At 41.3% G+C, this 11,820-nt stretch overlaps 2 protein-coding genes across 4 annotated transcripts; one reads left to right on the forward strand and one right to left on the reverse strand.

Annotated features, from left to right (window-relative positions):
• The first annotated feature begins 147 nt into the window (after nt 1–147).
• Nucleotides 148–6,345, forward strand: LOC111321659 (uncharacterized). Of its 3 annotated transcripts, XM_022924603.2 has the most exons (9): nt 155–1,029; nt 1,725–1,829; nt 2,522–2,611; nt 3,660–3,843; nt 4,418–4,494; nt 4,610–4,728; nt 5,415–5,682; nt 5,820–5,934; nt 6,233–6,345. In XM_022924603.2, exons 1-9 carry the CDS (start codon nt 871–873, stop codon nt 6,238–6,240), a joined length of 1,125 nt encoding a protein of 374 aa, XP_022780338.2. In that variant the 5' UTR covers nt 155–870; the 3' UTR covers nt 6,241–6,345. The 3 variants fall into 3 exon arrangements, with proteins under 3 accessions (XP_022780337.2, XP_022780336.2, XP_022780338.2); XM_022924602.2 differs by lacking the exon at nt 6,233–6,345 and having other exon boundaries at nt 148–1,029; nt 1,728–1,829; nt 5,820–6,135; XM_022924601.2 differs by lacking the exon at nt 6,233–6,345 and having other exon boundaries at nt 151–1,029; nt 5,820–6,135.
• Nucleotides 6,199–11,514, reverse strand: LOC111321658 (uncharacterized). Its single transcript, XM_022924600.2, has 3 exons — nt 10,385–11,514; nt 8,459–8,942; nt 6,199–7,578 (listed from the first exon to the last, which is right to left on the reverse strand). The coding sequence occupies exons 1-3, from the start codon at nt 10,741–10,743 to the stop codon at nt 6,958–6,960; spliced, it is 1,464 nt and encodes a 487-aa protein (XP_022780335.1). The 5' UTR covers nt 10,744–11,514; the 3' UTR covers nt 6,199–6,957.
• Nucleotides 11,515–11,820: the final 306 nt, after the last annotated feature.

An 11,820-nucleotide genomic window follows, 5' to 3' on the forward strand; every position in this document is an offset into this window, starting at 1 on the left:
TGTCCAGAGTTATTTCATCCCTACTTAATCTAGCTTGCAAGCATACCCTTGCCATCAGTACTGCGTTTCTCAGCCTGCAGGAAAGTTAGCCTTCTTGTAGCCGTACCCCCCCCCCCCCCCCTCAGGAGAGGGTGAAGAATGCGGCTACACTTAGGCTACGGGAAAGAAACCATGAACAACGCAAGAGGGGTCTTGCTCTGATAACTAGTGCCAGACCCCCGGCAAACCTCTCCCGACGCGCCTCAAAATCTCACGCGAGCAGAAAAACGCGCGTCCTGGGGTACTGGTGACGAGGACGAGGGCATCTATTATGATTTCGTCCGACGCTCGATTAAAATTCTTCAAAAGGCGAATTGATGGCACTTTTCAATTCGCGTAGTAAGAGTAGATTGAGGGGTCAAAACAGTCGAAAAACTCGTACGCATCCAAAAGCGCAAAAATTCTATCAAAACCGAAAACTGTAAAGTAGTGACAAGTGGAGCATAGAAGAGAAACCAGAACCCAAATAGGAAAAACCGAAAACTACATCGAATATCAAATCCAAAATTGACGAAAACTGGAAATTCAAATGCTTTATAACGGAAATTCCGCCAAACCCAATGAACACCAAAACCGAAAAATCGAAGTTTTTCGGAACAAACCGAAAAGCCGATCTAAAATATCGCCAAAACCGCACTGTGACCGAAAATCCCAAAGCCTTCCTCCGGATTTGTCTTTGCAGTGTTGGTTTTACTTATAAACTTCCTTTGAACCTCTGGTCTTATGTACAGAGAAGAAAGTAGGCCCGATCAAAGGTTCTTTTGAATGTGCAAGTGGTAGAGAAGATCCTGGGTATGAATTTGAGCCCGCGCTGATTTCTAAGAAGTCATTATGATGTCACTTTCTGCGAGTCACAAAAAAAAAAAAAAAACAAGCAAACAAAGAATGAATAACCGATATAGAAGGCGACTCGTAGCACTTTTTACTTACATTATTGGCTTCTCTCTGATCTTTTCTTGTACTGGTTTAAAATCTAAACACAAGAAACTGGTAAGTGTTTTACATACAATTCAGGAACACGCATACGCATTCGATGAAAGAAAAAGATACTCTTTCAAAGTCCGACATTTTGTAGATCATTCTTGTGAAGTTAAAACAGGACAATCAGTTTTGTAGCTAACGAAAAAAAAAAGAACAAGAAATTGCCGAGCAAATCCCAACGAAACGTAGAAAAACCAAAGAATGATCCAGAATTGCTTCGGTAGGCCTTACAACGCCCTGAGATTTGCTAAAAAGCTGGCGCCGGTTTCTCGACCAATCAGGTACAAAGCGTGAGCCTAGCACGACTTTGTTGCCACTTGCGCACTTCTGCAATAAAGGGAATTTACGGAATACATATGTTTTTAAGTTCTCATTAGCACTTGGTTGAATTTTGCTTTTTGAGTGCAATAAGCTAATGGTGTTTCTCCATTTTTCTAAAAAGCGCTTTAATCAAACGCAAGGAACAACTAAACCACCGCATTGATGGCATTGATATTTAAGTTACCCTTTCGTCGACAGGTAACCATCACACAAACAACGGAATAAAGAAAACAAAACCACACGAAACACCGAATCATCGTCTAATCAAATGATCGAAATACCGGAAAGAAAATTTTTGATACAATTAAGCAATGAATAAACAGCAAGATAAAAAGGTTATCGTCTAGATAATATCTAATACATTACTTTTGACGTTTGATTAGCAGCGACGCTCAATATCGAAAGACATCAAAAGTTGCAAACATTGGAAGTTCGAGACCGCAGACGACCCACACTTTGCGGATATCAGTGTGAAGCTACATAACGCGGTGAGAAAATATTCTAACTATCAAGGTGTTGATAATTTACGAAGAAGCGTCAAACAGAGGTCTTAAACCGCCTCCTGGTTAGCTCAATTGGTAGAGCACCGGACTGTTGTGCGGGAGGTCGAGGGTTCAAGCCCCGGCCGGACCAACACTCGGGGTCTTAAAATAACTGAGGAGAATTTGCTACCTTTCTATGATATCAAGAAATGGTTAGATATTCTAGTCTTCTCGGATAAGGACGAATAAACCGTAATCCCCTTCTCCTGCAGGGTTATATGAGGGGTAGGAGACGTTAATTTCCCACGCACGAGATTACTGCATGTGTGATGGGTGTCCTCCCCGGGGGTGGGATGGGTGGGTGTTCTGAGGGCCACGAGTTCCTTAGCTTCTAGTTATTAAGTGCTACCCTCTGTAAATAAAGCTCTCTCTCTCTCTCTCTCTCTCTCTTTCCCCTCTCTCTCTCTTTCTCTCTCCCCTAAACACGTCCCAATATCCAAATACCATTTGCTAATTTTCAAACATAAGAAAATTTTTTAACCCAAATATTCTCGCTTTTTACCGATAATTTGAATGTCACACTGTAACAATTTCCTAAACAAGATACAGAGGACGTTTGATAACAATTAACCGTAAAATCACGCATGATATCTTAATGCAAACCAGTGGCTATATACTTGTCTATCGCTGTTAACCAGGCTCGTTCGACGAAAAAGATGTCTGTGGCCTTACAATGTACGGCAATGACTAAACTACAGGAGCCAAAGTCAGCCTTTAAGGTTCCAGCGGTAAGATTTCTACGATCTCATTAGAGAGACTCAGCACCGTGTTTAAGATAAACGGCAAATGTCAGCTTGCCCTTTCACGTTTCACGTAAAATAGCATGAACCTTATTGCTTTAGCTTTGCGAGAGCTCGTGTCATGGTGCATTTGAAGGTGCTCTTGAATGAATAGTTTTGGTAGTTTTGGTGCAATTTTTCCGACTTCTATACTCTGTGAAAGAAAAAGCGAATAAAACCGGCAAATGTGAAAAAAACTGGCGGGAAAAACGTGGTCACGCGGTCAATTTGCCGTTCACGTTTCACGTAGACACGGTGCTAGATCTCTCCAGTATCTGTTTCTTTTTTTCCGGGGAAAAAAACTGAATTTAATATTCTTTTGCTGTTACCTATCCGCCTCTTCCCGGTTGGCACTTAACCCGCCTGTACACAGCACAACTGTATACATTTTCTCTGTACTGTTGTCTATACATTTCCTAAGGAACTGACAAGGAGAATTCATTTAACAATCAAGAGCTTCTCTAGTTGGCGATAACCTTCTTCATTCTCGTGACCTTAATGATTGATTCAGGGGTAATAATGTAAAGAGAAATTGAATGTTAATCACTCTTAGGAGTCAAAAGATCAAGACGTAAAGTTTATTTGATACCTCTGACGTGAATTTAAAAGAAACTGATCAGTTTGCCTATTGGCCTGCTTTCTGGTGAGGAGAAACGACTAAACTCCCATGCCGGCGATGGAAATAAACTGTCAGAGAAAACTGACCATGGTACCGCGAGTATAGGGCGCTGCATTTAGTACATTTAATAGACCGAGTGCCATTTTCGCAGTTCAATTCATAGGGTTTGTTCCGCCGCAAGACAAAAAAAAGTATTTAATTATAAGCCTCGGCAGCCTGAGCGCAATCAGCTCTAGCAGCGCTCACGATTCTTCCGGTCCTTGCTTACGATCCTGGCTAAGTTTGCCAAAGAGACCAGGAGAACTTCCAGTCTTATGATCTACCAGCCTGTGGGCGAAAAAAACGTTCTGATAACTTTTTTTTTTTTTCATTTCACAGCGCCATACAAGCCGCTTTGCTTTCAGGATTGCTGTTGCATCTAAGTACTACCACAAGGACCGAACCGTGCGTAAATATACATGTAAGCTGTCTACATGGACCGATGATGAACACAGCCTTGTCACTTGCGAAATAAATGTCAGCGTTTGGCCAAATGGAATGTTTTACTACAAATGCTCCTCATGTTAGTACAAAGAAATGCTCTGTAATCTCTAATTGTTAAAAACTAGTCAGTTGCAGCCCAGGAATTACGGTAGTTTTCATCTCCAAATCGCTACCCTCGCACAGGGCTGTTTTAGCACAGAACACGACCCATGACAAGGCAGAGCGTCGCGGTCTTTGACAAAGACTGAAAACTAGCAAACTCATTGCGCGTCAGTTAGCTCAATTATGTGGTCTGTGGATTTTCATGTCCATTTAAAAACGCAAGGCAAAACAAGAGTCGAAAGGCTTCTTAAACCACTTAATAAGCCATATCTTTTTGATCAAAAGATGATCATTCACAACAAGATACCAAAAAATCGACGCAAACCAGCTTTATGAAGGCCCCCCATCCCGGATGTAAGCCTGTTAGATTTCGTTTCATGTCCTGATCTTTGCTCCTCGTACTCAGGCCCGCCTCAACCACGGTCAAAGTAGCGTCCTCAGCTTTACCCAATAGAGCGATTCTTAAGCTGGTTTAATTAATCAACTTGACGAAATCATAACTATTCTTATTTTCAAAGATTAGCGTTCGGTATTAATTATTTCATGTTTAGACCAACAGGGTCAGTTGACAGTCTCACAATCAACGTCTTTGAGCGCAAGAAAAATAAATTTTTACAACAAAGGGGAGGTGGGTGAGAAATTTTACATTCATTGTCGAGTTACTGATTCATATAGCTATGTTACAATTTTATGATCGTTTTACGGGTTTTAAAATTAATGTGCTGTTTTATTTTCTCCATTAGTCATCTGTCCTGCTCATAAATTCGACTTGCAAGCCAGTAGCACTGACTCTACAACTGATCGACATGTACAAGCAGCTTGATAAGGGAAAGAGTTGGACTCTTGAATTGCCATTATCTTGGTGAGTTAAGACACAAGAGTAACTTCTTGCTAACCAAGTACGAGGGCCGAATGGACCCGAGGTCATGGCAATACGGACCGACCGCAGCGAGGTCCGTACAAAAACGGGCGAGGGCCAATGTTTCCCTGTGCGTCTCGTGTAGGTGAAGTTAGCGAGTAGTTTGTTATTTGGCACAGATATCAAACTCACATTTGAGATTTTCTGGCTATCGAGGACAAAAATATACGGCTTATGACCGTTTCCGTGGAAACGGTACGTTTGCATGGCGAAATCTCGACCAAGTAAAAACCAATCAGAACGCTTACATTTACCTCACGACTACCTTGCCATATGATAAATCCTTATTAATCCTAAAAGTCTTCCCATTGAAAATAAAAACCTGTAATTTTCACTCTTGGAGGTGCAAGAAAATTTTTCATCGATTAAATGCTCAATTCAAAGTCTGTTAAATACTAACTCCTTGCTAACCGAGCGCGAGGGCCGTACTGGGGTTTTTGAGCCCGAGGTCATGGCAGTACGGGCCGAGCGCAGCAGTCCGTCCAAGAATAAACGACCTAGGGCCAATATTCCATTAGTACGACTCGAGCGTACTAAGGGATGCAGCAATAAGAACATTGTCGCTCTAAATACAAGGCTGAAAAAACCTAAGAAATTCTAACATGAGCTAACTACTCTTTTCCGAACAGTTCAGGAGCAACGAGTCTGAACTACCGGGGAAAGTGCTCCGTTGAAATATTCCACGTCTGTCGCGAAGTAAAAACTCAAGTGGATAAAAAAGTGTTTGACTTGAAGGATGGTGAAATCGAGGAATGCGAACACGCCAAGAGCATGCTTGGTAAATTTGCCGTGAGTAGTTTTGCTGCATCTTTTGGAGTCAACGATGACTGGTCAGCGGCTCTGGCTCTCACCACAATAATAGAGCTGGTTTTGATCGTAACAACTCTCGTCATCAAGGTATCATAATTATCCAATCACTGTGTGTGTTGTCTCTTGCAAAGATCAAGAATTCAAGTATGTTTCTTGCCAGAATGAAAATAAAATAAAATACTAAAATAGCAATATTCCTGCTGATTGTAAAATATTACTTTTAGGTCATTGTCGTCGGGCTTAAAAAAGGCAGGAACTCATCAAGAGAAGAATTTTTTGATCGCTTCTTCAAAGCCGCGAGAGTAACTCGCGGCGATTCCATGGATAAGATCAAGGAAGGTGGGCCTCGTCAATTTTGCCAATTAAAAAAATATATATTCGATAAAACTCTATATCAAACATGTTATCGTGATATAAAGGAGAGAGAGATCTTAAACCGGCGTCTTTCTGGTGTTTTGGGCACGTCAGGTTGTTGTTGTTGTTTCTTTTTTAAATATTGAACCTCACTCTTCTCTGGCGAAACCAAATGCATATTAAGGACTCCCCCCCCCCCCCCTTCCAGGCGACGGTATTATTAGAACAATACTATGAAAACTTCGTAACAACTGTAACTTGTCTTTGCTTCTATTTCTAACAGATGAGTGATCAATCTCTCCTTGAAATCGCTCGACTGATGGCGCGACGGATAGGCTGAAGAAGGAATGATAAAATTGTTTTGTACCTAATCATTAAAAATTTCCTCATTTTAAATTGATGTCGTCGTTTAAACTCCCATGTTGGGTGAAATTCTACCTACTTTGCTAACGGATCAGTCTGAGGCAACTTAGTTTAATTCAGCCCCAAGCATAACGGAGTCCGGTCGTTTCGATACAAACTCGTTTCAATACAAGTTGATTCGATAAAAACTGAGTCGATTCGATTCATTGAAAAAGTCGATTCGATACCCGTTGAAAGTTGTTCCGATACAACTTCGTTTCGATTCAAACTAGCGAGGGAGAAATTTGGACGTTTCAACTGTCTACCAGTCCGATAGTCCAATAGAGGGAATTTGAGATGTATCGAATCCACGATGTCGATGTGTCGAATCGACTTCGGTTTGTATGGAATCGACTCGTATCGAAACTACTTTGTATCGAAACGATCATAAACCCCTAAAAAAGGGCCTTAATTCAGGTTGGAAAAATCGCATGACCATACAATTTTTCAATGAAAGGAAAGTAGCAATTCTGTCAGGTCATTTCAAAATCGGATGAACCACGAAGTGCGAATTGGTACTATGAGTTCCCCGTATTCGCCGTCAACTTGCGTTAAGCTCGAACTTGTTTCGACCATCATTCCAGATTTAATCTTAATAATAATTTTTCAGCTGCGTAGCTTGACGTACTCAAGCCGACCTCCTCGATCGGGCCGATTCCACAGATTCTTCATCATGTTTAAAATATCCGACACTTTGCCGTTTTTGCAGTCTCTCACGTAGTCGATAGATTCAATCTTCGATGCTTCTGGAGTGCTCACTTCAACGTAATACCTAAATGTCTGAATCGACCACTCAGGATTCACGTCAAGGACTTGGGCCTTGGTGACTGCACCAGAGTACATGACCGGGACACTCGGTCCAGTGATCTCGAAAACCTCTACTAACATTCCAGGGCGAAATCCATGGTTACGAAGTGATTTCTTGAAAGCTGAGCATTCCTTGTACATATCTTTGACTCCTAATGTATCCATACCTCGGTCTGGTCTTGGGAAATTTCTCCTCCCGTTGGAAACAAGAAACTTGGCAAATTCCTCTTCGTAACTTGAGTAAATCATTTTTCCGGCGTGAAATATGTTGCGGTCCTCGCTTGGAAGATACAGTACCAAAAAACTCCATGGTTTGAGTCGAAAAATCTGGCGCAATTGAATGTCTAGGTATTTGAGGGGAAGGGAGAGGTTTACGTGCAGTTCTTTCATTTCTTTTCCAACCAGCGACGCAATAATAACCTAAGAGAAATCACAAGAAACGTTCTTATTGAATACGTTTCAATAAAATGCAACGTATGATGCAACGTATGATGCACGATCCTCGCAGCAGAGAGCGCTATTTATGCAATAGCGAAAATCAGACCTGAAAAACATCAGGCCTGTACGGGATTCGAACCACTGACCTCTGCGATACTAGTGTAGCGCTCTACCAATTGAGCAAACAAGCCAACTGGGAGCAGGCCGTTAAGTTGATTCGTAATAAACCCAGCCTGCAGTAACCGCGGAGCAAGGTGTAAAGTGGGAGGGCTGACAATTGAAAATAACGTTTTTATATTGAAAATCGAAAAATGGAATAAACTCATAGTAATTATTTTTCGCGGGGGTGGGAGCGCAAAAAAGTGGTGGGGGCGCAAAAAGGTGGTGGAGCCGCGGCCCTACCAGCCCCTCCCTCTCCGCAACCCCTGGCCTGAATTTGCCGTCTTGTCTCAACTCAAACCTTCCCGCAGGTGGAAAAAAACTACATCCTTAATTTTTCCATAATTAATTAGTTTTTAATCTTTTTCAATAATTGTTTGTAATATATTTTAAGAGGGCCACTGGTTTGTCAGTTTTATACTGTTATGTGTTTTACCCTCATTAAATAAAGTTGATTATTATTATCCTCCAAGGCTGACAATGAAAGCTTGTTAGCAGGCTGAATGTGAGACTTGCAGATCAAATCTTTAAAAGTGAATGGCTCGGTTCGCAATCATTCCATTTGCTTTTAAGCCTTCCTCTGTTCTTCGCCTTGTCTTCTGTAGCTCTCGCGTATTGAAACCGCCCCGAGGAAAATCTCACAGTTGAGGAATTGTTCTATGATTTATTCCTCCTTTATCAAACGCAATGTTGTGGTACTTACCTCCTTAGTGGGACTTTTCCGTACGTTCACGTGATGCTTTTCAAGCTGTACTTCACTGGCAATGGCTGTCGGGCCACGACAAGGTGAAACGACGCAATCGTAGTCGACATTTCCGTCCATGATAACATCATCTTCTTCTACCGGAAGGCTCCCTCTGAACAAGCTCATTTCTACATCGCTTTTGAGCTCTAATTTATGCTTTAATAACAGTAGCATTTCGCTGATTATCATTTCTCTTTTCAGCATTAGAATTATACTCTCTCCATTCTCAAGTACATGTCGGGGCCAAAGGTTAAACTTGACCGGAATGAAAGAGTCTGGAACGAAAAGCTCTCGATAAGGACTGGGTAGATACAGAAGTTCCTTCTTGGACATGCGTTCCATGTTGATAACAACTGATCTAAGACACTGCACCGTCAGAGATGCGGGCACGCTTTCCATCTTTGATTTAATGTTGAGCTCATCGTCGTTTATTCTATGTTCTCTGAGGAAATAGATGCATGAGTTGATTTCTGGTTAGTTCACTAACGTTAAGTACTCATCGGCAAATGAAGGGTCACAGCGGTCAAACATAGGGCATGTGCAAAGGGATCAATTTTGATCGTCTGCGTGCCAATTTCCCGCGTAAAAGGTCAGTTAAATACATAATAAACAACCGCTGTAACGGCGAATATGCGAAAAAAATATTAGGGAAAAGGAGAACTCGAGACTTTTGTGAACAAAGGTTTTTCAGTTACCGGTTTGTCGTGATTCACCATTTCGCTTGGAGCTTCACTAAACGTTTGACCGCTGTGTTTTCATCAGCCCACTGGTCCACTTGGGGTCGGACCAAAAAGTCATAGTGACCCAATAAAATTTGGCTTGAGGTTTGAGTGGATGGTTTAGAATAGTTTTGAAGGCATGCAGAGTCTTCCGTTCTTAGAGAGGTCTGGGCTTCCCCAGGAAACTTTGAAGTTCTGGACTTTTCTGGTTCCTTTTTTCTTGATTTTTTTTTTATCTATCCCACTGCATTGAGGATGATTGTTTCCGCGTAAATTTCGCCTCTGTAATTTCTTAGAAAAAAAAAACGCAATGTCAGATATCCCTCTAAGCGTATTTTCACGTAAGTTGTGGAGCTAAAAAAATAACATACCCACGCGCGTTGGAGCACACCGAAAGCGTCGCCATAAAACGGTGCACTGTCCACCTTTACGCATCACTATCTAAAAGCTATACATTTACTAGGCTTACGAATTACCTGTTGATTTCCTTACGTAAACAGACCCATTACAACATATTACGTTGTTTGGAAAAGTCTCTCGTGTTTAATTTATCTGTTTCGAGCTTTTATAATGACGGCATGAGAAAAATAAAGTAGCGAAAGTGTATTTTATGATCAGAGGCAACTAGTTTTCAAGCCATGAGTATTTCAGATTTGAAACGAAATATATTCTTGTGACGATAAAAAGTGAAATTAATCACGTTTCTTGTTAACAGTGATGCATCGATAGTCTAGGGTCATTGACTAGCATTATTACAGGCGGCCCGAGCGTATATCGGGAATACCTAGCAAATGAAGATTGAATTTAGCGTAAGCGTGTGCCGTAAAAAAAGAAAAAAAATTATAAAAAAGAAATTGAAAAATAAAAAGGATATTAAAAGCGATGAAAATAAGTTGTTGACTTTCCTTTCTTTTAATCCGTAGCCGCCTTGTTGCTTAGGGTCGTTTAATGCTATTTTGGCGACTTTCTTTTTACCGCGTGTTGTGTTACTGGATAAAAATATAGCCGCTTGGGCCGCCTCTAGTATTGCAAGAAGTCTTTGTACTGAATAAAATCTTCTTCACTTCGTCTCCGAAATACAATGTACTGCTGTAAACTTGGCGTAAAAATGGCATGTAATATCGAAAGATTTGCATAAAAGTAAAAACAAAAATTAACGCCTTACCTCAAAATTCGATCGGCGTCGCTCGAGTAAAGAAAATTGAGACAGAATCGTTGAACACTTTCTGGGGAAGTCCCTGCTCGCAAAAACATGACGTAAGCCGAGTTATTTTCGGTCGATACCTTGACTGTGTTCCAATCATATTCAAAAACGACTCGTTCGCCGCTGAAACGGCCGAAGATCGGGGAGGCGACCACCTTTAGCTCGTGATATTTCACGTTAAACTGACTGTACTGATTTTTGTAAGTTAGTGATACGACATCGGCAGGGTCTTCAATATACTTATATTTTGGCTGGAGATTCTTGGAAAGGAATCCGTTCGCAGTAGTCCCTGTAATTCTTGTTATTTCGCTGTCCGGCATTTGTGGATCTATCTGTAAGGCTAACAGATGTTCGTCGCTCGGTGGCCGCGACGGTGATCTTTTCTTTCCTCCCTCGTTCTATGAATAATTTACCATGGTGACAATCAAAGCGTAAAAAAATCTCATGTATTGATTTGAAGGTGTTAATCACAATATATCCACAGCTTTTAAAATGCTTTTCATGAAATGTTTGCCCTCTAAGAGAAAAATGAAATCGTAACTCTCCACTCCTTCAAAAAAACAAACACTCTTTCAGTTACCTCCAGGAAAGCATTTCGCGACTCACGTGATTCGCGAGTGAAAGATCGCGGGCAGAAAGTGGGTTCCCACGAACTCGCGCACTTGATATTCTTCGACCACCCCCACACTGACAGACGAATTCAGAAGAAAAATAAAATACTACGACTCCTACCAAACCTCTTGAGAGAGCCAAGCCAATCAATCATTCAACTATAAAATTTGAAAAATTATTTGAAAATGTAAATGAAAACTATCTCTCTTTCGGGGCAAATATTTGCATAATCAACTCGGTCGATAAAACGTAAATACCGACGCAGCACCGGTCTCCTTAGGAACCTACCCTCTATATATACATAAAGATATAAATGTCGCCTGCAATACGTGGGATCTACTACTACCGACTTAAAAGTGAGATTTCGAAATCACAAATCTGCTATGCTCACAAACAAAACAACTTGTGAAGTAGCGATACACTTTGACAAAACCCCACACACCCTGGATGATTTTTCGTTCCAATGCATTGATCATGTACAGGCCCCTAGTGGCTCTGTAGAGATCGATAGGCTTTTAATCGCAAATGAGGCTTATTGGAGTGCTCAGGTGTTCTCTTTGGCACCCCACGGTTTGAATAAAAGAAAGGAATTTCATTCGAAAAATAGAATTTGCTATAATTAATTTTCCATCGTATACAAGGCGCTACTAATCGATCGTTCAAAGGCCCTTTTCTTGGATTTTGTCGGCCCTTTAGGTGTGTAACCTTTGCCGAGCCGGGCAGACTCGGCCTTCCTCTAGACCGCTTCTTCCGCGGCATCAACTTTTCAAATGGCGTTTTTCACC

This window comes from Stylophora pistillata, chromosome 10 (assembly GCF_964205215.1).
Source record: "Stylophora pistillata chromosome 10, jaStyPist1.2, whole genome shotgun sequence".
NCBI classification, from domain to species: domain Eukaryota; kingdom Metazoa; phylum Cnidaria; class Anthozoa; order Scleractinia; family Pocilloporidae; genus Stylophora; species Stylophora pistillata.